Source organism: Dreissena polymorpha, chromosome 1 (genome assembly GCF_020536995.1).
Source record: "Dreissena polymorpha isolate Duluth1 chromosome 1, UMN_Dpol_1.0, whole genome shotgun sequence".
Classification (NCBI taxonomy): Eukaryota; Metazoa; Mollusca; class Bivalvia; order Myida; family Dreissenidae; genus Dreissena; species Dreissena polymorpha.
Genome location: NC_068355.1, coordinates 58,481,395 through 58,508,488, shown reverse-complemented (window position 1 = coordinate 58,508,488; position 27,094 = coordinate 58,481,395). Strand labels below are relative to the sequence as shown.

At 35.1% G+C, this 27,094-nt stretch overlaps 2 protein-coding genes across 3 annotated transcripts in view; both read left to right on the top strand.

Moving 5' to 3' along the window:
• Positions 1-6,741, top strand: part of LOC127881893 (tyrosine-protein kinase BAZ1B-like) — a 71,084-nt gene extending 64,343 nt beyond the window's left edge. The window contains exon 32 of the mRNA XM_052430097.1: positions 3,518-6,741. Within this exon, the coding sequence (XP_052286057.1) occupies positions 3,518-3,682 (165 nt within the window). The 3' untranslated portion in view covers positions 3,683-6,741. The remainder of the gene's footprint in view (positions 1-3,517) is intronic.
• A 1,562-nt stretch (positions 6,742-8,303) lies between these two features.
• The window catches only part of LOC127881966 (plastin-2-like), a 31,496-nt gene continuing 12,705 nt past the window's right edge, over positions 8,304-27,094 (top strand). For both annotated transcript variants that reach the window (XM_052430259.1, XM_052430252.1), the window contains exons 1-5: positions 8,304-8,471; positions 22,550-22,717; positions 23,766-23,923; positions 24,430-24,525; positions 24,936-25,143. In XM_052430259.1, the coding sequence (XP_052286219.1) occupies positions 8,400-8,471; positions 22,550-22,717; positions 23,766-23,923; positions 24,430-24,525; positions 24,936-25,143 (702 nt within the window). In that variant the 5' untranslated portion in view covers positions 8,304-8,399. The remainder of the gene's footprint in view (positions 8,472-22,549; positions 22,718-23,765; positions 23,924-24,429; positions 24,526-24,935; positions 25,144-27,094) is intronic.

The following is a 27,094-nucleotide window of genomic DNA, read 5'->3' as shown; positions in this document are numbered from 1 at the left end:
TAGATTTTTCTAAATTACCTATTCAGGATCCTGACATGGATAAACTGTTGCTTACCATACCTAGTTCTTCAACATCGGTTCGGTTCCTTATTCCATCTTAGAACAATGGGAGGAAGAGAGAGAAGAGCTTTAGGTCTATCTAACCAAATAGACTTAATGCTATCAACTATCCTGCGACTTGTTTGTGATTGGTCAGATTCGGTTCCGGATGAACTTCGGGATTTATTGATACATATATCCCGAACGACATTGAACCTTTCACATAATGCTGCTTCTTCAATGTTGGAGATGTTAAGGATTCGTAGAGATCTTATCCTTTCGTCTTTACCTAAAGAATTTCTATTAGAGCCAGGTATGAATTCGCTCAGGGCAGCACCTCTCTCATCAGGATTTCTTTTCGGTGGAAAGATACAAGAAGCACTCACAGCTGATAAAGATGATCAACTTCATGCTTCTCTTGCAAGAAATAACTCTGGACAACGCCAAGGGGCCTTTAAGCAACCGGCTTCTAGACCACCTGCAGGTCCAGTAGTTAAGAATGAATTTTTTTACTCATATCAATCAGGTCAAAGTTTCACATCAACGTATATCAGACCTTTTGCTGAAAGTCAAATGGGTTTTGTCCCAATCTCATATAACAGCTCAAGAATTCCTCTCTCAACAGTATCCTGAGCTCAGTAGCAGACTTTGTTCAGTTGGGACGTCTGTTCCTTCATCCTCTTCAGCATTACCTCTCAGCGTGTTGGAAATGGTCTCCGGACAATCTGTTTACAAAGATTCCAATTTGTCCAGAATTAGTACCCCATCTTCAGTGGTTGCTTAACGAGGACAATCTCTTGGCAGGAGTACCCCTTCTTCCCCCGCAACCTCCTTTATTCCAAATTACGGATGCGAGCAAGGAAGGGTGGGGTGCTCTTCTGGAATCACTCGGTCTGATAATTTCAGGGTTGTTGTATCATCAGGAGTCACAGCTTCATATCAACAATCTAGAAATGCGAGCAGTTTTTCTAGCAGTATCTCATTACCAGTCACGCCTTTAAGACTCGTGTGTGATGGTGTCAACAGACAACACGTCAGTTGTCAATTACATCCAGGCACAGTGGGGAACACATTCTTATTACTCCCTGTATCTGGAAACCAAGGAAGAACTTGTTCTTTGCAAGACTCTCAATATTTCTCTTCTGACCAAATATATTCCAGGTCGCCTCAACGCCCTGGCGGATGGGTTGTCTCGCAAACACCAGTTACTACCATCAGAGTGGACACTTCATCAAGAAGTGACCAATCAGATCTTTTACATTTTGAGTTATCCTCTGGTCGATCTAATTGCGACCAGACACAACCACAGGCTTCCACTGTATGTCAGTCCAGTGTACGATCCAGCAGCGTGGGCAGTAGATGCCGTTTCGTTCGATTGGGACCAACTGGACGCCTACGCCTATCCCCCACCCATTCTGATTCCCCAAATATTGGCGAAAATCAGAATGAGTGCATGTCGCATACTCCCGATTGCTCCTTGGTGGCCCAGGAGAGCTTGGTTCAACGATCTTCTTAGTCTCCTGTACGATTATCCCAGGAATCTCCCTTACAGGTCAGATCTTTTGTCTCAAAGAGGCAGATAACATGCGGATCCAGCAATGTTCCACTTACAGGTTCGGCCATTATCAGGCAATCTCTGCAGAAAAAATGATTTTCTGTCAGGGCTTCAACCCTCGTTGCTTCGGCAAGAAGGAAGTCCACCAGAGCAGTCTATGATGCTCGCTGGAAACTCTTCTCTAATTGGTGTATTCGGGGAAAGATTGATCCCCTCAATCCCTCTGCTTGACGTGTAGTCATCTATCTTTTGATGATAAGAAACTTTCTCTTAGCTCCATCAAAGGATACAGAATTATGATTTCGCATACTTTGGCTTTGTTTCACTTCTGTATATTTTACTAAGTCATCACAAGTATGTGCTGATCCAGCAATTTCGTCACTTATTCGAGCTATGGAACTCAAACTTCCTGTTTCTCGTACACTTGCACCTAAATGGGATTTGACTTGTGTTCTTGATTCTCTTAATAAGGCTCCATACGAACCTCTAGATCAAGCTTCTTTACAGTTCCTAACTTGGAAGACAGTTTTCCTTCTTACTATGGATTCATCCAAAAGGAGAAGTGAAATTCATGCTCTTTCTATCGAGGATGGTCATCTTTGTTTTGATTACTCAGATGGATCTTTAACTTTGTTATGTCAGCCAGGACTCCCCAACTCCCCTCTATGGCTTCTAAACCCTTCAAAAATCCAAGTCTTTCTAATACTTGTGGACATGAAGATGATGATAGACTTCTTTGCCCTGTCAGGGCGTTAAAATTCTATCTTAAAAGAGTAAAGTCTATTCGAGGTTCTCGTAAGAGACTATTCATTCCGTTAAAGGGGGGGATGTGTCTGCAGCTTCTATTTCTCGATGGGTAGCCTCAACCATAAGGAAGGCTAACTCTTCTCTGTCATCTAGGGATTTATCCCTGTTTAAGGTTAGACCGCATGAATTAAGAGCTCTTTCGGCTTTGTGGGCGTATATTAATAATGTTCCACTTTCTGAAGTGCTTCAAGCTGCTTTCTGGAGGAATCCGACCACCTTTTCCCCATTCTATCGTCGTTCTCTTGAGTGTCAACAGGACAATTTATATATGTTGGGTCCTGTATGTATGAGGACACATTTCGACTATCTCTGGCTGAAAAAACCTGATTATCGGTTTTTGCTGTGATGGGAAAATATAACTAGAACCTCCCGCCACAGCTACAAAATCAGCTAGGGATAGCAGGTATGTATTTATGATATTAAAACAATTTTTTCTAAAATAAAATTCATTTTAATTATTAAATACTTACCTGCTATCGGTAAGTCCCACCTCCCAACCCCGCTAATCGTTTCATATTTTCATAATTAATTTGAAAAGGAAGATGAGTTACGGTTCTTGATTTCCGGTTTGGTTACATTATACTATGTTTAACCTGATCTGTTTTCAGTAAGAGAGGTGGCCGAATTCCGGCACTTGAAGATTTCTGGAGAAGCTAACCCACCTTGAAAAGGTATAGCTAGGGATAGCAGGTAAGTATTTAATAATTAAAATGAATTTTATTTCAGAAAAATTTGTTTCAGCAATGTACATAACATTACATTTATACACAAAGTGCAATATAACAAAAAATTAGGTTACTTATTGTTTACACCCTTGACAGTATTTGGTAACCAGTTAAGCCCCAAATCAATATATTTACATATCTACAAAAATGATCTGGTTATTGGGTGTTGATTTTTTGTGTTTCCAAATTACCTACAAGACATATGCATGGAAACTTCACATTGTGGCTATATAATTTTGGTGTGATCAAAATTAATTAACTTAGATATTGTCATAACAACAATTCTTTAAGAGGGACTCTGGATAAGAAAATACAGTTCAGGCTCTAACTTGTTTTACTTTTTATTATTTTCAATTCAATCCCATTTTCCCAGTGTAAGACTATTTTTCAGCCCGGCAGTGAAGTTTACGACTGTATCGAGCTATCTGAGAAATACTTCACAGACCAGCTGAGAAAGCACCTGCCGTTTTATGCGTACAACAGGGAGAGCCTCAGTAACGGCTATGGCCATCATGAAAGTCCGGAGGAAGGCAGACGATCTAGGCTTAGCAAATAAAACCTGAGGACTTTGGCCTGACTTAGTGATTGACTATTATGTAATATCTTATCTGTAAATATCTGTGGCATGGTGCACCTAGTGTACGAGGCAGAAAATTTTGTTTCATTTTTATATTTTTTATGCCCCCGGATCAAAAGATCGGGGGTATATTGTTTTTGGCCTGTCTGTCATTGTATGTGTGTGTGTGTCCCAAAACTTTAACCAAAACTTTAACTTTGGTCATAACTTTTGTAATATTCAAGATAGCAAATTGATATTTGGCATGCATGTGTATCTCATGGAGCTGCACATTTTGAGTGGTGAAAGGTCAAGGTCATCTACAAGGTCAAAGGTCAAATTTATGGCTTCAAAGCGGCACAATAGGGGGCATTGTGTTTCTGACAAACACATCTCTTGTTGGTGTTTGTATTCATGAGTTTTAATCGGGCTTGCGAATGGTGCTTGACAGAGTGTTAAAAAATTGGTCATAGCTAGCAAGAGCTGAGCTCTGATAAAGTCTTATTCGTTCTGTAACTATGGGTTAAAAAAGATCACATGCCGCTTAAGAATGTATTTAGAATTGTTTCAGCCATGAAAGAGCTGAGCTCAGTTTAAGTCTTCAGTTTTCATGGTTTTCCTTGGTTATTAGTGCTTGCAAAGTTGATGCGAGACATTGGATTAAATGTATGAACATTCTAGGTTGTATGTACGGATTGTATGAGAGTTATGAGTTATGGTTGATGTGTGTTGTCAAATGGTTGAAAAAAACTGATAGACAATAAAGTGAATATTGTCAATGGTGGCTGGAGATAACATAATGTTTATTTATTAATAATATATCATTAAAATTTACCTTTACATTTGTTTGATGGAAAGGTTTACAAATCCTAGAAAACTAATGAACACTCAAGAGGCCATGTTAACTACTCAATCTTTGCGAAACTGGTTCAAAACATTTGTCTTAGTGATATCTAGTTCAGAATATTTGTCCCAATAATATCTTGAATAGCCTATTTTGTAACTAGGTCACATGGGATCAAAAATATGCTCAGTACGTCAAATGAAAGAAAAAGCTTGTGAACACTATAGGTGACGGTCATATGCAGGTCTAATATTCATAAAACTTAGACAGTGCGTTTATCCCAGCAATATTTCTGCCTACTTAGAAACAGGGTCATGCAATGTCAAAAGCTATTGACTATGTCATGCGGTCAATGTAAAGCAAATACTTGGGATTACTCTAGAGGCCACAATTAATGCAAATCTTTATAAATCTTAGCAGAACATTAAATTTTGTCCCCATGATATTTCAGCCTAATACAAAACTGGGTTACTCAGTGCTATAATTATTTGACAAGGTCAAATTAAAGAAAAGGGTTTATGAATACGATGACAACACATTTATTGCCCAATTTTCATCATACATGTACATAGCATTTGTCCCAATCATGTCTCAGCATGGTTGTAACTGGCTCAATTGGTCTAATAAAAAAAAAAGTTTTAACGCTCTAGAGGCCACATTTGTATCCCAATCTTTATGAAACTCTTGACAGAACTTATGTTTAACTGAAATCTTGACCGAAAACAGGGTCAAGTGGGAACATAACAAGGTAACTACCAATACGTCAATGAAAAGAAAAAAAAGATGGTAAGAAATGAAGGGGCCACATTCATTGCCTTATCTTTGTGAAACCTGGTCAATGAGTGAGATACAGTTCTGTACTGCTAGTACCACCAACATCCTCAGCTGAGAACCGCCTTTCAACAAGTGTTTCGGCCATTTAAAACCTGGTCACAACATTTGTCCAAATAATATATTCCTTATAAGTCTTTTCAGACACCTCATAACAGTTTTGTTCCTTGAGGTCTCATTTGAGGGCCTTTCCCTCTTGTTATAATAAATTCATAACGGCACTGTGTTCAATAGTTAAATATAAGTCCTTTAGATAATATTACTATTAATCTAAGTTAATACATGTTGTATTGGACATTAAGGAAAACAAAATGGACGCTTTCAAATGTTGATGAATGTCAAAAATAGCAATAAAACACTGAAGACTCAATCTTCTATTTGAAAATGGCTTTTTCAGATTATACTGCTTATTGAATGTTTAACAAATAAATGATTAATGTTCTGCTTTTGCTTAATATGGAATTAAATATTCTTGCAATTAAGATTTAATGTGTACAAACTTCTGTTACTGATTCCTCTTAAATTTGCATCAAAACGCAGTGTTTGATCAGTATTGTATGAGATTTCAGAAGCATTAAGAAGCACAAAGAGAGGGAGGGCAGTGACCAAACACGGCTTCTTTATACCGAACATTTTTCATAATAACTTCTGTTGGCCCCTCCCTTCTTTCAATCATAACCTGCAGAAACATGCTTATCACATTAAGGGAGTACATGATCGAAATTGTCTCGAAATGGAGGATAACATATTTAGGAGGAAATTTTATTTATTTAACTGTTACCATAGATTTATATTTATAGTTTTGATTACGTTTTACTGACATATCTGTGTTTACTGATTTTTTTCTATGTGTACAATGTAGATATAAGTTTGAACTCCCTTCTTTGTAATGCATTAGGCAGGATTTCACAACAATATAAGTAATTTAAACTTCTGCCATATTTCAAACGCTTTGTTTAATGTATTTTATCATATAAAAGTATATTGATACATGATGTTTGTTGGTTTTGATCTTTTCAAAAATAGCTGTGTATCCATATTAACTGTTCATAGGCAAGCAAACAGGGCTAGCAAGCGTAAATTGTTCGCAAACATAGCAAACTTTTTTGATGTTGGTAAGGATGGGTGAAGAGCTTTATTAAAACAATTATCATTTGAATCTTAAAATTTGGAGATTTCTCATTGGCTGGAGTGGCCAAACACTTAATTAAAAGTGGACATTGAGATTGTGTGAGTCATGGTATATTTGATGTCATATTTATTGCATGCTGTTACATAGACTTTCATAATCTGCCACAAGTTTTTACAACTCATATGGTTTATACTATGTTTTGTTTAAAATGTCATTGATTAAATGTAGTACAATAAAATACATTTTCAAATATTGTGTTGTTTCGTGACTTCTTGAAAATTATGGCATTGTCTATAACATTATGTTGTTAGACAGTGAAATGAAATTCATTTACAAGTGTCTGCTCCGTCATAAATTATATTAGCTAAACAGAAATATTGAACATGGCCAATAATATTTTGAAAAGGATTTTAAGATGATAACATGCAAGGGAGATTGATTCACCAGAAGCACTCTTATGCTGCAGCTTTAGACGTAAGTATCATACAGTAATTTAAGACAAAGTAAATGATAGTCTGGCCACTGTGAGGATGACATTGAAGGAATAAAGACTTGCAATATCCTCGAATTTAACAAGTACCGGCAGCCATACATTACTAGTATTTATGGTTTACGTTTTGTGTGGTATGTTTGGCACATGCAGGTCGATTAGCTTGATGCTGGACTTGCATTTACCTCTAAAAAACAAGTACATGTACAATGTAAATATGTGTCTTGTTCTGTGAAAGCTGGTCATAATCCATGTGCGCAAAGTGTCGTCCCAGATTAGCCTGTGCAGTCAGCACAGGCTAATCAGGGACGACATTTTCCGCCTAAACTTGATTTTCGGTAAGGAGGAACTTCCTTGAAACTAAAAATACCATTTAAGCGGAAAGTGTCGTCCCTGATTAGCCTGTGCGGACTGCACAGGCTAATCTGGGACAACACTTTACGCACATGATTTAAGCCCAGTTTCCTCAGAACACGACACATATAATTATGTTGTGCATGTTTTCTTTAATACCAGGATCAGTTCATGTGTAGTCACGATAAGCTAAGTCCTTGTCCCAATAAGCTGCATGGTCTAAGTGTCTATTCTCTGCCAGATATTTTGCAAAAAGAGTATATCGTTGATGCAAGGGTACTTGACATGGAGTGACATCTGATTTAAATTGCAATAGTACATGCAATTAATATTTTTTAATATAATCACATCCGAAATATATATATGTATAGTTTCGAGAAAGATATTCTACCATATATAGAGCTATTGTCAAATGTGTTTATAAAGAAAACGCTCGATGCGGAAATAGTGAAGAAAAATATTTATTCATGAATATTTATTTCTCCGAATTAGCAGTTATATCATACGTGTAACATCGGAGTTGAGTTGAGTTATAACATCGGATTGCTGCAACCACGGGTATAATGATTATCATTCGATTGGGCATTTAATTTAATACGACACAATATGGCATGTACTATTTTCATTTATATATTACATAGTTGTTAACAAATCCTTAGTAGATAATCGAAAATGCGAGCGATATACAACTTCAATTACAACGGCGAATCAATGTCCGACTCATTAAAAGACTGACAAGTAAATGCCAATTAATTAGCAATGACAAAACGCGACTCTTATCATAAACTGTGGTTTGTGATTTTAGAGAAAGTAAGTGGTCGGACAATATCCTATAACAATATTATAACAAACGTTTTCACTTTTTAAGCGTCACTTGCGACCGAAGTACATTTATCTATCGGTGGTAGTAGCATTTACCTTATATGGAAACCAATTAAAACCAAAGTGTATTCGTCACGCGCACCTGCTTTGATGTGACAAACCCATACAGTACAATCATGAATCACGTGATCACAGTCCCACCCTTCAGTACATTGAAAGTGTACACAACATTCAAATAGCGAAAATGGCCGGACGAGCAACCTCGATGAACTTGGAGAAAGATCAAATCGATGATCTGAGGCAGCAGTTTGAATCAGTGAGTTATTTTAATGTCTATAGATTTTAATTCACGTTTTATTCTTTCTCGGTTGCATTGTCTTTTTACTTCAAAGAAATTTTCACCGGTATGCGATGGTGGGTCGCCATTTTGGTACGGTACAGGTGACTTGAGTGTTTAAATTTGAAACGGTGATAAGATGTGATACTTGTAATTGACACACTGCGATCTGATACGAGCTAATTATTCGGTATTTCACATATGCATCACTCTGCGCCAGACATCGCTGCAATTTGCATAGATTTATTTGACAGGTTGACCGGAGAGGGTCAAATCCAGGAAATGACATGTTTAATTAAATTTTAGAATATCACTATCACATTTCTTGCACTTAACTCATGCAAGTTATTATTTTTAAAGGAAAGATCTGAGTGGACATGTGCATGTTCTATGTGTTGTATATTATAATGATTCTGAATTGATATTAATTAACAGACCATGCAAGTGTAAATGATACATGTACATGTATATAATATTAACTGTATTGGTTTATTCAATTAGTAGAAGTAGTAGTAGTATAACTATAAGCAATCTAGCGTTCATAAAAACAATCATTTTGATGGTTTTCCTAGAAATACAATAGTGTGTTTATATAAACACTGATAAAATGTGCTTCACATTTAATTTATCATTCTTTCTGTATAAGTATATAACTTAATAATTATTATTAATATTTTAATATCAAATCTATTATATTTATGTATACCTATTAAAGTGTTTTTAAGAATTAAATAAAAATATAATTTAAAGAATGATGAGTATATACTTCTACTAATATCTTTTCATAATATTTCATTAATTTCCTTTCTTTGCATGTTTTTCAGTTTATGGCTAAAACTGTTTTTCCATTTAATTATTTTTTTTATTATTATACTTAAGCATTTTGTGTTTTCTTTTTCTTTTTTATATTAAGCAAAGTTTTAACTCAACATCTAACAGAGAAATCATTTTTCAGTTGATGCTGATAAAGGACTTGGGTTGATGAAAACGTACACATCCTGTTACCCAAAGTTTATCTCAATTTGCCATTTCTTCCCTTGTCAACAGCAACTTGTAAATGATTCATTTGCTTTAGATGACTTCCTATGTTGGTTAAAGTGGCCAATTTACTATTTGTAGTAGCCAACCATCGACTTTTGAGAGAGTGTTCATGTTTTATAGCCAGGTTAATGTTCAATATGCATATTTTAGAAGGGTCAAACATTTTCATGTACTCCTCAAATTAATTGTGATCATGACAAGTCATTTACTGTTAATATGTTGGCAAAAAAAAATAAGTGGAAAATGTGCATCTTTGTTGATTTTTTATAATTAGCGAGGTTGTTTTTGGAGAAAACCCGAGCTATTGTCATAGCCAGGTTGTTGTGTCGTCTGCCGGGGTCGTGCTAAAACCTTAACAGTGGCTCTAAAATCAAAGTGCTTCCACCTACAACTTTGAAACTTCATATGTAGATGCACCTTGATGAGTTCTACATGCCACGCCCATTTTTGGGTCACTAGGTCAAAGGTCAATGTCACTGTGACCTATAAAAAAAATATAAAAAATTCTGACAAGCTTTCGCAGCCGAGCGTGGCACCTGTTATGCGGTTCTCTTGTTAAGTCTATATATCCTAATTAGTCTGTTTATATTTCACTCACACTTCATTTGGATTTTTATGCCCCCGGTAGGGTGGCATATAGCAGTTGAACTGTCCGTCAGTCAGCGTGTCTGTCTGTCCGTCCGAAAAAAACTTTAACATTGGCCATAACTTTTTAAATATTGAAGATAGCACCTTATATTTGGCATGCATGTGTATCTCATGGAGCTGCACATTTTGAGTGGTAAAATTTCAAGGTGAACATCATCCTTCAAGGTCTAGGGTCAGAAAAAAAAGTCAAGGGAAGTAATAAGCTTTAAATGGACATAGTAATCTGACCTGCCCACGTATATATTTTTGTTAAACAAATCAAAGCGGCGCAGTAGGTGGCATTGTGTTTCTAACAAACACATCGTGGTAAAAGGTCATGGTCATCCTTTACGGTCTACAGTAAAAAATAAGATTTGAGGGAAGTTAAATAAGCTTTGTAAGAGGGAGAAAATTATTCAATATTGAACATAGCCACTTTATATATTTGACATGCATGTGTATCTCATGGAGCTGCACATTTTGAGTGGTGAATCTACAGTCACGATAGTGGCTTTTAATTATTTGCTACTAAAAATAGAAATTTGTTACAGACAATTATTTTCAGTAGAAGTAATTTATATGATTATAAATCTCATATTATATATTTCCTTACCAAGAATTGAAGTTCTTTTCACAGTTACTGTACAGATTTATTACTTTGATTATTTATTACCCAAATAATTGATTTGTCACAATTTTTTTTAAATGATATAATTATGATTTCTTTGATGTTCATTACATACCTGTGGACTTATGTCCATAGATACATGATCAACTCTGCCTATGATCTCTTTTAAACCACAGGCCTTGATTGTCAGTGATGTCTGACATGGTCATAATTGACTGTGAGACCCTCCCCACCCCCCCACCCCCGGTTGGATTGGACAAAATTCAAGGGAAGTAATAACCTTTAAAGGGAGATGTTTTCTATACCTGCCAAATGATAAATAGAAATTTTATTTCAATGCGGCGCAGTAGGGGGCATTGTGTTTCTGACAAACACATCTCTTGTTTTTTATTGTTCTGTCCCAAAATAACATGGAATAATACGTATGTCCCTGCTAACAATATTTACAAGGCCATAATTTGTATCAGGCAATTTATCAAATGTTTGTTTCCGCAGTAAAGTGATATTAATTCCTTGTCCACTAGTATCACACTTTCACAATAAATGCCAGCACAGGTCTCACATGTTTCTAAACGAAGGCTTGATATTTTATCCTTTTATCTTGCAATGATCTGCACACCATTGTAACCTTATCAAGAAATGCTCCATATCACAATGTAGTTTTACCAGGCTTTTGAAAGGTGAAAAAATTGGGATAAATTCTTGTATTATTACGTTTTAAATCTAGATGCCAATGTTGCTGTTATTATTATTGTGGGGTACAAATGAATAACTTCCAGTGATTTGTTTTTGGATGTCATAAGATGGGGCCTGAAGACCAATTGGTTTGAAAACAATGGTTATTTTTATGCTCCGGCAAAATTTTTGGGGGGAGCATATAGTCGCAGCTTCATCTGTCCGTGCGTGTGTCCGTCAGTCCGTGCACAATTTTTGTCCAGGCTATTTCTCAGCAATTAATGCCCGGAATTCAATTAAACTTAGGTAAGCTTCACTACCAAGAGGAGATGTGCATATTATCAGCGGGTCCTGGTTGGATGATTTTTCACAGAGTTTTGACCCTTTGAAATTTTCCATTAACTGTACATATAGTGCAATTCTTGTTCGGGCTATTTCTCCCAACTACTGACTGGAATTCAATGTAGCTTTATGGGAAGCTTAACTACCTTGAGGAGATGCGCATGTTATTTGTCCAACGGTTTCTTGTTTAGGAAGTAAGTGGGTCTCAAGTATTTGTAATTAAATTTTGTCTTTAACAAACATTATAAGACCAAACTATGACTCGTAATTAGAATACTTGTCAATGTAGCAAAAGCTTAGTATCACTTACATTGGGTTTTCCAAAAATAATGGTAATTGTTTGCTGATTAACATTGATTTTTCATTAAGGAGGCATATCCCTCAGAGATATTAGATACTCAACCATTTGTGAACACTGAATGATTTTTAATGAAACTATAGGGATTGTCATTTATTGATGAATCCAGCTATGACAAAGTAACAGATTTAACAATACCCCAAAATTAGTTCTGATAATTCATAGTATGATTCGTTCTTTTACAGCATGGAAATGTTATGTCTAAGTTTCCAGCAAAAATTATGATGAAAATATCAAATATTTTTTGCTACAATTTAATGAACCATAATATTCATGTATCATATTCTGTTTCACTCTTATAGTTATTGACAATAGTGTATTAGTTTAGTTTAAACCTATTTATTTTAGCTCGATTGCATAGAAAGCCTAGGGCTTATATAGACGCTCTCGAGTCCGTTTCCTGGGCCTAGAACCAGTACTTGGTGTCGTTGGTGGAGATCTACAGAACACTCCCACGGTGGGGATCGAACCCGTGACCTCCCGGTCGCTAGGCGGACACCATATCCATTACACCATGGCGACCCTTAATAGTGTATTAATGAGTGCAAAATGGAAAGTGTAAATTGGTGTGGTCTGAATCATATGTTCTCTTGGTCCACAGGTTTGCTCACTGATATGGATTGATACAAATTGCCCTTGAATAACTGCTGTGCAAATTATGACCACTGCGTCCCTTTGCTTACGTTGAAAATGACTATGTGCACAAATGTACCTTCAAAATTTGCTTGTTACCGGTACACATTTACATTTATCATATCTCGCTGTAAGATACAATCTGTATAAATTTGTTTAAAATGAAGTTAAGTGGCCAGTGTTGAGAAGTTAGTGCTGCATGCAATCATGGCATTATTTTTATCTTACCGGCAATTTAAGATTAAAGATTAGTATCATCTACTAATTTTTTTTGCTGTTATCTATTTTTCAGTTGTTCACTTGATTTAAGCAGGTTTTTGTTTGTGATCTACATCTCTGCTGCAAATACCAAGGCCATATAATACTAAGAGTGATTATATGCAACAATGCTGCATGAATCTGACAGCATACAATTTTGTCAATTCTCACAACTCGGTCTTGAGGAAACAGTTAAATTTAGATGTGAGGAAAAACATATTTAAATAAAGAAATACATACATGTCTGACTTTTCATTTAAAATGCATTCATTCTTTTCAAGCGTTTTTATCCAAAACAGTTTTACTGGTTAATAGGCTAAATTGGTATATGTATTGCAATATGGAGGGAATAAGTTAAAGTTTAAGGCTTCCCATTTCTATCTGGTTGTCATAAGTGTTATCCATATGTAGCGAAAATGTGTTTTGTCTAATAATGGAAAGATGTCAGTTGCTGGTTCTGTTACAGGAATATACTTCCAAATATCTTGTTGTTAAAGACCACAATCTGGTATGAAATAAGTAGGTAGGTTTAAACAAGACCTCTGTTTGATATGGCCAATTTATTACCCAAGAGTGTTTGCATTTACTACAAAGCTAAATAAACCTGCCGTTAGCAGTGAATTCAACCTTAGTGGGGTTGTTATATTGCTCCCATTTCCTATTGAATATCAAAAGTTTAATTTTACTTTATGGCATCTTAATTTGATTGGTTTTTCATACTGTACTGGAGATGTTCAAAATGTTCTGTAAAATACCATAACTCCAGTCAGTAGACAGTACTGTTTAGTGTGCTCCAAAATTTGTATCATTGTAAAAAGCTGTGTGTGCAATATCAACTTGCATAGACATTAATTAGTGCATTAGACAAAGTTTAAAACTGAATTAATGTTTTGGGTGAACTCTTGTCAATACATGTATGTTATTTTTACAGTAATTTGTTCAAGTTATATCAATATTGATATCTTGCCGGTAATCAGATGTCAAAACATGGTCTGTAACCTACTTAATGGCTGGGTTAACTTTCATGCTTATTCTGGCGCAGGAGATTAATTCTACCATATACTAATTACTATGACATCCTTGCTCTATGAATCGCGCATGGGTGAAATGTATCCTGTTGAATTTACAGCAATCAGGTTAATAAGTGAAGTATTCTTTCCTACTTTTCCATCACCGGTAATGATCACTTATCGAAAAAGGATACATTTTGACATCAGCCTATTTTCCCTATATGATTAAGCTCAAGTGCTCAAGTTGTGTACTGTTCATTTTCATTGTTTTGTTGCTGTATCCTCATCTTTATAGGTACTGTAACAATCAGCATTGTGCATATTTTGTTTGTTGTTGTTTTGTAATTGTGGGATGTCAACCAAAAGTTATCAAGGTCCTATGTTTATAAATCAGTAAGCAGGATATTTTGCCATTGAAGCCAAGTCAAGGTTTAATAATATTCCCATTGACAGTTTACAAAATTAAACAACAAATATTTACTGGTATGCTTTCAAAGTAACATATATTATTATATTAATGCAGATCTGCTTATCTTTCTGTATTTATTTCATGACAAATTGATGCATAGGGTCATTGACCTCAGTATTAAGCTCACCTGGGCACAACGTCTAAATTGTGATCAATTGTGATTGCCATTTGTCGAGCATGTATCAGCAAAATTTGCCTTGTTAATGCTCTAGAGGCACTTTAATTCCCAACCTTAATGAAACATTGGAAAAACATATGATCCATTGATATATATGATGAGTTTTAAACTGGGTCATGCTGGGTCAAATAAAAAAAAGCTTGTGGACATTCTTTTGTTTGTGAAAACCTATTTTGAATACCGGTATTTGATGTAATGATGAAAAACTATAAAATAAGCAATTGGACTTTGAAAAAAAAAAGAAAGGAACATTTTTTCAATTGTTTATGCCCCCGGTAGGGTGGCACATAGCAGTTGAACTGTGATTCCGTCCGAAAACTTTTAACATTGGCAATGACTTTTGCAATATTGAAGATAGCAACTTGATATTTGGCATGCATGTGTATCTCATGAAGCTGCACATTGTCCCGTAATCGTTCATAGTTCATAGACGACACATTGTTGCTAACAATGTTCATTACTCTTAAATTACCGGTATGTAGCCTATCATTCGATATCTCGTCATGCGCGAATTGCCAAGATGACGAGTTTTGCATTAACTCCCATTTTCTCGTGCCGCGCATGGGACAAGTCTATTCTATCTATTTATGTTAATTTCTCTGCATAATACATGATAAAATATTCAACAACACCATGTATCAGTTTCTAGTCCAATTTAATGTCTAATATACTTAATATTTTCGGTTATACAAATACAGTCTGATAGCTACATGATCGTATCTTTCTCGATCCGTACGTCTCCAAGTCTAAACGCTAACTGTCTTGTTTCCCTCTAACATCTGGCCCGTGAAACTCAGTTATGAATCCCATTGGTCAGTGTTCTATGTGTCTTTATTTCTAATTGGCTGAATTACAATCTGGAGAAGTCACTATTCAAGTATGCACACGTTAATGAGCGTTGTGGTACAAATAATAAATAATGTAAATACAGCCTAAGGCTTGTGTCAACAGCATTGTAACCCCTTTGTTGTTAATGCATACTCGCTACTGATATACTTGTCAATATCGGCACCATTTAACGTCCTGTGTCCCGTAATCGTTCATAGTTCATAGACGACACATTGTTGCTAACAATGTTCATTACTCTTAAATTACCGGTATGTAGCCTATCATTCGATATCTCGTCATGCGCGAATTGCCAAGATGACGAGTTTTGCATTAACTCCCATTTTCTCGTGCCGCGCATGGGACAAGTCTATTCTATCTATTTATGTTAATTTCTCTGCATAATACATGATAAAATATTCAACAACACCATGTATCAGTTTCTAGTCCAATTTAATGTCTAATATACTTAATATTTTCGGTTATACAAATACAGTCTGATAGCTACATGATCGTATCTTTCTCGATCCGTACGTCTCCAAGTCTAAACGCTAACTGTCTTGTTTCCCTCTAACATCTGGCCCGTGAAACTCAGTTATGAATCCCATTGGTCAGTGTTCTATGTGTCTTTATTTCTAATTGGCTGAATTACAATCTGGAGAAGTCACTATTCAAGTATGCACACGTTAATGAGCGTTGTGGTACAAATAATAAATAATGTAAATACAGCCTAAGGCTTGTGTCAACAGCATTGTAACCCCTTTGTTGTTAATGCATACTCGCTACTGATATACTTGTCAATATTTCGTACATAAAGAAAACCCAAATATTTCACCCAATTTCTCATCATTATTTGACAACATTTTGATATGGTGAAAGGTCAAGGTCTTTGTCATCCTTCAAGGTCAAATCAAAGGGAAGTAGTAAGCTTTAAAGGGAGATAATTATCTGTACCTGCCAAATGATTAAAAAAAAATCAAAGCGCAGCAGTAGGGGGCATTGTGTTTCTGACAAACACATCTCTTGTTTATATTCAAAAGTGAATTTATGGCAAGCATTTAAAACAGCTTGTAAATCCCTTTCTTCAGTTTCAGTGGTTTTCCCACTATTTTTTCCCAATTTGTACAGTATCCGTACTTTTCCCACTTGGGAAAAGAAAATGGCTGGGGTGTGATGGTTAGAAGATTGCAAACATGTACATGTTGTTTCACTTCCTCCCATGCTTCAATATGTATTGATATAATGCTAATAGGAAGTCAATCCATCAGTTGAAAGTAATCATTTAATATTCTAATAATCTTCATTTGGCTATTGAATCAGGCACGAACTTATGTTGGTCATGTTGATTTCCCATGTGTAAATTGAGATAATGTACCAAGTTGATGTGATAAAGTGTGTACACAGGAATGATACCGAAACAGTTTTAATATTACTCACTATTGTGTTTTAAATACAGAATAGACATTAACTTTTTGCATATTTTGATGCAAGTTAAGTCTTGTAGTTTTTGTGTAGCAGAATTTCTTTTATCTACTTTCTAATTTACAAAATGTGCCTGTGCACATTACTATTTTGTAATGTTTTGCCCATTTTTGGTAATTCCCATATTTACTGAATGTGATAATTTTTGCATATTTTGAATTTTAATACATTCCCTTTGTAGTACTGTCATTCAATATAATATCCTGCTCACATTTACATCCTCTATTGTGTCTGAAACATAAAAGTTAGGTTAACATGACTGAAGCCTTCTAGCTCTTTAAAGCATTTTCTTAAAGATATCCATCTCTTGTGTTCACAAGGAGACACACATGCTTATTGTTATATTTTTTATCCTCTGTTGACAGTAATATGATCTATTTTTTAATTGAAATATATTTCCTGTTGTCTTTCAGATCCCCAAATGTTCCTGATGTTCAGGGTCATGTTTTTTTGGTTGAAGTGTTGCAATGACTTAAAAGAAACGAAAATAAAAAGACATCATGACACAATTGAAAAGGTTTTAACCTTCATATACAGATTTAAACAGTATATCCACTTCAGCATTAACACTTCCTATTCTCTAGTTGTTATCAGAGGCTTATGTTGACGAAAGAATTATCCCTAATTTGTTATAAATCCTTTACCCAATCTCTCAATTTTATGTAATTGTTTTTGGTTTTGCATGATGTGTATTGTATTGACTGTAAGTAAATCACTTTTAAAAATGTAAATTGTGTTGTCATTGGGAAACTTAAGTGCAAAATGAAGTGTGTATTGCGCATTAAATCAATGTGACACCCGAGAAAGCTTGCCCTATTTACATTTAATTTTTTCCAAATCTCAATGGATAAACATTCTTTATCCCTACCATGTATTTCTTTTTCACAATATAAATGACTTGACTTGAAGGAAGGTAATGGAAGCATAGAAGTGTTGAATATCATTTTTATTCGGCATTTGACCTGAGAATTATCATATATGTGCCATTTGAATGCTGGAAAGATAAACAATTTGTAGGTGCTTTAAAAGTTAATAAAATCAATAAAGAATTAAGATAAGCCCTTTAAGTGATAAGAAATTACAATAGTACAATTGTTAATGTCTTAAAATGCCCTGTCTGAATGGTTTTAGAGTTGTGTACCTTTTCTTTTAAATGTGCATACCAGCCCTGTGAACTACTTCCCACATACCAGTACCTCTGTCTGCATGCCTCGGTGACAGGTTTTGCACCTGCCTTTCCAAATTGATAGGATAGTTACATTCATTCATAGCTGTTCCAACATTCATTCATTTTCATGATAAACTCACCAGCCATATTGAGTCAGAGCCAGAAACTTTTTGCCACAAATAATTTGTATTCCCTTATGAACGACCAGATGCTTCACTTTTTCTCTAGAGAAGGGAGCCTAAAGCTTGTATTTGCAGTACGCAAAAAGAATAATTTATCGGAGACTTTAGTCAGTAACCTCCCCTCACTAGTAACAGTAAAACCCTTATAGTTGGTTAAATCGTTTGTATAGCTGATCCTACACTGCCACATAGTACACATTTATTTCTAATGTGTCGGAAATTTATGATATTAGATTGTGCCTTTGGATAGATGATTTTCATTTGTATCTTTAATAAAGTATTTAAGTGTTACATGCTTTAATTAACATAAATATTTTATTCAAGCATTAGCGCCAGAGCTCCAGATAAGGTTTTGTGAAATTCTTAAATTACTACCAGATTTCAAAAAGAATTCTTAACTCTGAAATTTTATTCTTAATGTTACTACTAAGTTTTGGCAAATAATTCTTATTTTTTCTAAATGATCTAAAAATAAATAATAATGGTTATTTTCATGCAACAAAATCAAAATAAACATACTAGCAACTTTATTTATACGATTTCAACAGTGTCTTTTCAGTATTATACAATTTTATTTCTCAAATACCTTCATATGCCCAAACTGTGCTTAGATTGCATGCCTTAGATGAATTTTTACATATTTCACAATTAAAACGGGTCTCCCCTTCAATCTTTTCAACGATTAGCCACGGGACTTGTCCCTTCCACTCGTTCAATGTTTTTTGTGTGTGTTTAAGTTTGGACCCGTCGTGTCACGTTTTTGTTTAGCTTTTCCGACTGTGTCGGCAACTGAACATACAACATCGTATAAGATCTTTTCTACAATGTCTTTCTAAACATTTAACTTCGGCTCACTTTGCGTACAGTATGTTAAAAGCGTGATTTTGGACGATTTGCAGTTTTTTAGGACGCTCTCTGGGTGCCGCCATTGTTTTTGACAGATAGACTGTATACGCCGCTTTTATTGGAAAAATGCGATTTGTTAAATAAACCCGATAACCATTCTATATAAGCATCGCAAAGATCTTTAATACGCGAAAAGAAATCAATAACAATCGATACGAACCGATGTAAAAATAATATTTGTAACTTTATTTTTCTAATTCTTAATGGTACGACAAGATTTTAAAATAAAAGCGTAACAGACTTGAAAATAATTGGTAATTACGAAAATACGACCCTTATCTAGAGCTCTGATAAGCGCTATGGAAAACAGTGATCCATATTATAAAAAATATATTTAAAAAAAAGACAATTAGTCTAACTTGGCTTTTTTCATGTTCTTTGAAGCGTCCAAGGTCCTTAATTAGGTATGTAGCTTGTGTATTACTTAAAAAAAGATGGAGGGTGGGTTGTTGATTTGTAAATATATGGTTATCTCTGAGTCAGTGTCTAGCCTCACCAAATAGCAAACTGATATAAGAATGATTGAACCCCAGATTTCCAAATGTTCATCTTTGTATTAAAACTGTCACTTTATTACACAGGGTTATATTGCATATGACAGTCTGGTAACTGATGGTTTTATTAGTGTGTTTTTATGGTTTTATTAGTCATCCATCATGCATCAGTTTTAATTACCATTCTTACTAAACATTACCTGTCTCTGTGAAGCTTCAGATAGTAATTGGAATATGTTTAGATGTCAAAATATATGTAAAGGAAATTATGTGTTAATGAGAAAGAAAATTAATAAGTACTATCGCCAAGAAATAAACATAAATGTTTGTCTGAATGACAGGATATAATGTCCATATATCAACAACTGTCATGAATTAGCCAAGTAAGATCATGTTGCCTTTTTTCAGGCTTTACCTTTAAAAACTTTTACCAAACCCTTCAAGTAAATACATAGTATTGTTCAATCAAATATCAGGCCGTTTTAGTAACAGTTACATGTAACTGATAACTTTCATGATGATTCAAATGATTATCCACAGTTTGTGCATTTATTAGACGTGTTTGACTATGTGTGTACAGTCGCCTACCTAACAACTGATAACTGTAGGGCCTTTAGAGAGATAAGATGAATCTTGTATGACTAGTGTTGAATGATTGTCAATTCATAGATGGGCATTATCCTATAATGGCACGCCCCACATCTTTAACGCCTTGTGTTAAACGATTGTCAATTTACAGGTGGGCAGTTACTCCAAATGGTACACTTAACATCAGGCCACCTTTTCACCCACAGTGCTTAAAATTTATATAGCATAACTTTTAAATCGCAGTGATACTGATGAATATTTATTGTGCTCTTTAATTTGCCTATATTTGTTGTACACGTATATTAATTCTTTTCTTTCTATCTGTTTTATCTATATCTGTATCTGTTTTAAAATCAAGAATGTATGGCCAAGGACCCAAGGGCATTTGTTAAATATGGACAAATAAGGAAATGTAGAATTTTACTTCCCTCTTGATACAATCTTATTAATGTATCACTATTCATAATTTCTCCTCGTTTTCATAGGGGCTTGTGTGTGTGTGTGTGTGTGTGTGTGTCTGGTTTTCTTAGGTGGGCTGGTATGTGTTTCATCATTAGAAATGGAACACAATTAAAAAAACATATTCAAATAAACCTATGAAAGTTATCTCTAATCTAATGAACCGCAGGCTAATATCTGTGTTCCATCTTTACAGTATGGCTGTTTTAAGCTTATGTCCTGCAAGCAGATTACATTCTATTTGCTTAACCTACACAATTTTAAGCAGGCTTTTGACAAAATGTGCATATATATTTTTTATAAAATGTTTATCCCTGTTTATTTTAAACACATTTATTATGAAGGCATAACATACCTTCAGTTAGTAGAGACACTATCAAGTCCCTTTCCTGGGAAGAACCAGTCCTAGTGTAAACTTTGAGAAATCAATGCTCCCTGATTAAAGATCAAATCTGAGACCTTTGCAATTTTAGGGGAACCATATCCACTCTATACCAGGGTAGTTGTAACTGCTAGTGTTCATGATGTATGTGTATTTCCAGTAAGTTAGACTGTCTCAGATATAAGACTAGAGGCATACGATGTCTGCTGGCCCAGAGATGAATTCTTCTTAAGATACGGCAGTCCTTCTAAAAAGAAGATTTTGTGCAGTCACCTATTTGTTAAAAGGTGTCAACTGTACAAAGATTTACTATAGGATATAGGATGTTGTCTTATTTTTACTGTTTCGTGGAGTTTTGTGAAGGAAAAGTTGAGTCAAATGATTGCTATTTGGCCTAATTTGTAACCATTGGCAAATTGAGAATATGGCTGACTATTGCTGCTTATTTTAATTATGCCCCCATTCGAAGAAGAGGGGGTATATTGCTTTGCACATGTCGGTTGGTCGGTCTGTCGGTCGGTCCGTCCACCAGGTGGTTTCCAGATGATAACTCAAGAACGCTTGGGGCTAGGATCATGAAACTTCATAGGTACATTGATCATGACTTGCAGATGACCCTTATTGATTTTGCGGTCACTAGGTCAAAGGTCAAGGTCACGGTGACCCGAAATAGTAAAATGGTTTCCGGATGATAACTCAAGAACGCATACGCCTAGGATCATGAAACTTCATGGGTAGATTGATCATGACTCGCAGATGACCCCTATTGATTTTGAGGTCTTTAGGTCAAAGGTCAAGGTCACGGTGACCCAAAATAGTAAAATGTTTTCCGGATGATAACTCAAGAACGCATACGCCTAGGATCATGAAACTTTATGGGTAGATTGATCATGACTCGCAGATGACCCCTATTGATTTTGAGGTCACTAGGTCAAAGGTCAAGGTCACGGTGACCCAAAATAGTAAAATGGTTTTCGGATGATAACTCAAGAACGCATATGCCTAGGATCATGAAACTTCATAGGTAGATTGATCATGACTCGCAGATGACCCCTAATGATTTTGAAGTCACAAGGTCAAAGGTCAAGGTCATGGTGACCCGAAATAGTTAAATGATTTTCGGATGATAACCCAAGAACGCTTTTGCCTAGGATCATGACAATTCATAGGTACATTGATCTTGACTCGCAGATGACCCCTATTGATTTTCAGGTCACTAGTTAAAGTATTGATTTTGTATTTTATTGTGTTTTCCAGTTGGACTGATATACCACCAATCACTTAAGGGTTGGGTAACCAAAAAGGTTATCTCAAATTGTATAGCTTCTTTAGTATTTGGTTGTGTTTTCCAGTTGGACACTGACGGCAATGGCTTCATTGAGCTCGATGAGATCGGCCATGCCCTTGAGACGTGCAACATCAAGCTGCCCCAGTTCAAGATTCGCCTCATTGTGGAGGAAATCTCAAAGAAAGACGACGTGAACAGAGATGGAAAAATTGATATGAATGAATTTAGAGCTGTAAATATTTAATTTTTGTTGCTTTATTATGTCATTATGCCATATTTGTTTATTAACTTACTAAACAAAGTTGACAATTCTATTTTTTAGCTACACTATTCGATGAATAGTGGGAGCTATTCTACTCTCTAAGTGCTCTTGTTAAGTTAACATGAAACATCTCTTACATAACACAGTTTAAACTACAAATATGTTATGGAAACTAATATGTGTAACTGTTTGGGGTCATTGTGTGAGAACAATGAAACAAAAAGTTCTATAACTAAGACGTGCAGTTTAGCAAAATTTTAGCAGAATTTTACCCCTTTATGGACTAAATAAATCAGGTAAACACTTGCTTACAAATAATTCATATCTCTATATTTACTGCAAAGTAAATTGAATGTTACATATCTTTTCTTGGTGTTTTCATACATTCACTGATAAAGACCACAAAATGTGATCAGCTTTTTAGAAGTCATGATATGGATTGGGTGGAAGTCAAGTGTCAGGTTAAAATTTTCCTGACACAAGAATGTATCTCTGTACTACTACATATTTTTTTATTGGAAGTTAGAAATGAAAGAGTTTGTGCGCAATAACTATAGTTTGGATGGTAGTATTATGCTCAAATTTTGTTTGGAGTTGGCTGGATTGCAAACCTATGGTGGATTTCATTTTGGACCAGTTGGGTCATGGTAACTGTTACTTAACCCTTCCCATGCGGCAGATATCCAGTCAAGCAATTCTAACCCAGCTCATGCGGCAACCGGATGTATCCGCCAAAGCACTTTAAGGGTTTAAATAAGAAAATGGTCTTTGCTCAATAACTTTAACTTGGATGGAGTTATTGTGTTGTAGTTTGTGTGTAGGTAGTTCCTATGCAGACTTTACTTCCAAAGTTGATAAAATTTTATTGTAAACGAATACGTTGAAAACTAGTTTCAAAGCAAAGAATCTGTCTAGGGAGAGCTCTTTTATTTCAAGCTGTAACATTATTATTTGGGTGATGTATGAAGGGAGTCAATATCATCATCCCAGTTATCATTGCCTCATCGTCCACTTTCAGTTATATGCACGTTTAAAGAAAGAATCGGATGTAGGTCACATTTTCAAAAAATCTGTCAATTCCCGGACTGATATACAACAGCATACAGGCTCTGCAGACGGCATTACCCATTCTGTGAAGGATTCTGAAAGATACGCTTTCGCTGATTGGATCAATAGGTGAGTTTACAGTGAGTTTTTTTGGTCAAATTTTGGGCTGTTATTTTGCCACAATGTCAAAAAGTATGTATTTGTCCTAATTGGTTGCCTAAATTTCCCATTATATATATTTTTGTGTTAACAAAATTACAACATTAAGTTGATTTTCCTCTGCAGTTCCGTGGGTTAAGCCTTAGTAAATATAATATTTAAAACACTTATCCTCAATTTCAAAGTATTGGTGAGCCCAAAGTAAAATACCCAAATACATTAAAAACTGGGTTGGACAGCCAGGCCCAACAAAAAGGCAAGAATCTTCCTGATTGGGCATAACTGGACTATAAAACTGTACAGATAACAAAGTGTAGTGCATAATTATGTTCTTTGACATCCAAATGATCAGTAAGAATTCAATTTCTGTGAATTATGAGAGCATCGTATGTAATAATTTATACTTTTTTTATTTTACTGATATAAAAATTTGTATAAATAAATTGTGACATACAGTGAGTGCTGCTTGTTTTTAGGAACTTGATCCATGACCCTGACTGTCAAAGTCAACTGCCCATCAATCCAGATTCAGACGATTTGTACACAAAAGTTAAAGATGGCATTTTATTGTGGTAAGTTAACTGAGAGGTAATGGTGAGACAGTATTATTATTTTGTATGGACTTTGACCTTTAAGGTTTGTGTCATTAAAAATTGGTTAAAAAGAATGTGAAGAAAAAACGTTTATTGGAAAAACAAATATTTTTTTTATTGTTTGAATGTTAAAAGTAAAGCTTCATTGATAACAAAAAGTGTTTAAGTTCTATATAATAAACAGATATTTCTTACTTTTGCCATTTGTGTTAAAAAAAACCTTCAGATTGAACACAGAATTGTAAATTTCATTTACCAGTGCCTAATTAACAAAATGCTCAGGAGATTTGTGAATAATAAATAATAGATTAAAAAATACCTCAATTAAATGAAATGCTTATTGTCTAATTATGTCTTAAAATTTAGCTTTACTGTCATCCATTTTTCAGTAAACTGATTAACCAGTCTGTATCAGAAACTATTGACGAGAGAACGATTAACAAAAACAAGCCCAATGTGTATCAAAGAACTGAGAACCACAACCTGGCCCTGAACTCGGCCCGCTCCATTGGCTGTAACGTGGTGAACATCGGACACACGGATCTGGAGAATGGCACACCACATCTCGTTCTCGGACTTCTGTGGCAGATCATCAGAGTGAGTATCACAATGGGTTTTTTGTTTTGGTTATTATTTTGTATTTTTATTTTATATGGATCAGTTAAACTGTTTACAATTTATATAGGCATTTTGACACTTTTGTAGTCCCTTAGAAACTCAAATTAAAATGGAAACTGTTATTGCCAGCAATTTTTTTTACAAATTGTGAAAAGTACCAGTACCAGCTTAATTGGGAAAAATGTTAGCGAAAGCCCCTTAAATTGGGAAAATTTGCCTTATGAAGTCTTCACATTGGTAAATTGGTGTATTTGATTTTTTTTCTCCCTAGCAATAGAGCTGCATAGAGGTTTTTTTTTACAGCAATTGGAAAATTTGTAGTTTTTTAGCTCCACTGGCCTGAGGCCAGCGGAGCTTATGTCATGGTCCTGTGTCCGTCGTGCATCCATCCGTCCGTGCGTTAACTTTTTCTTTAAACATCTTCTCCTAAAGTACTGGTCCAATTCTGATGAAATTTTTCAGGAATGTTCCTTGGGTGAACCTCTTTCAAATTTGTTCAAATTATGCCCCTGGGGTCAAAAATTGAAAATTTGCTTATATAAGGCCTATTTTGTGAAAACTTTCAAAATCTTATCGTCCATAACCATTGGGCCTAGGGTTATCAAATTGGGTATGTAGAGACATCTAATAGTCCTCTACCAAATTTCTTCAAATTATGCCCCTGGGGTCAAATTTGGCCCTGCCCCGGGGGTCACAAAATTGAACAAATGCGTATATAAAGCCTATTTTGTGCAAACTTTAAAAATCTTCTTGTCCATAACAATGGGCCTAGGGCTACCAAGTTTGGTATGTAGTGACATCTAATAGTTCTCTACTTAGTTTGTTCAAATTATGCCCCTGGGGTCAAATTTGACCCTGCCCCGGGGGTCACAAAAATGAACATTTGCTTTATATATCTGCGGCCCGCGAAATCTCTCCGCATTTTACACTGGTAGATTCTGCCTAAGCATTTTTAAAACGAGCGATATAATTGGCTGTCGTTTCCCAATCTTCCAATTAAAATCGGTTTCATAAACTGTGTTTGGTATTTTGTGTGCAAATGGCGCCGTTGTGAAGCGAAAATTAAGATTATTGAAATGACAAATATCAATCGAATTAACGACTGACATCATATAGTTTGCTAGGAATAATGAAATGTGTTTGTCAACGAAAAAGACTACGTTTTAGATACAAGAAACACATATTTTGTTTAGAAATGTGCACAGTGAATTTGTGTCACAGAAACCAGTGTTTCTGTTTGCAAATTGGGAGTTCAGTCTACTCGTGAAGTAAAGCAATTTAGAAGAGGATCTTTCAAACATGGAAATAGACAAACATGGTTTGATTTATATGATAGTGGATCTGTGTATAATCAGATTCATATGCATATTCTGCTTTATTATGTTTGTCATGCTGTTCAGTTAATTGATATAGCATTGAACTAAAGATGTGAAATGCAAGATATTGAAAGGTAAACAAATTATATATATTAATTTAACTCAGTTAAATACATCATTAACACAAGAAGAACACTCAAGGGTGTTTGTTTATATTTAGTCCATTAACCTTGTTTGTATATAACATTAAAAAAAAAATGTTTTGTTTTGTTTGTTTTCACCAAATCGTTAGTATTACAGTCGATTGGTGTATAACGGATAGCTAAGGACTTCGAGTCTCATTTCAACTCAAACACCATGCATTCAGTAATTAAACCATTAAACCTAGATAGACACATGTCTTTCCTATTGAAACATGCCAGTGGTTTTAAATTTCCCAAAAAATATTATTTGTTTACAGCGCGAATTTCATGGTACACTGATTCAGCCATTACAGTATCGCTTAGGTCTTTATCGGATTACATCTGTAGCGTGCTATTTCCTGAAATTTGACACAGCATCTGTAAAAAATAATTGCAATATATGTTCATTTCCAGAAAGGAAATTCATTTCTG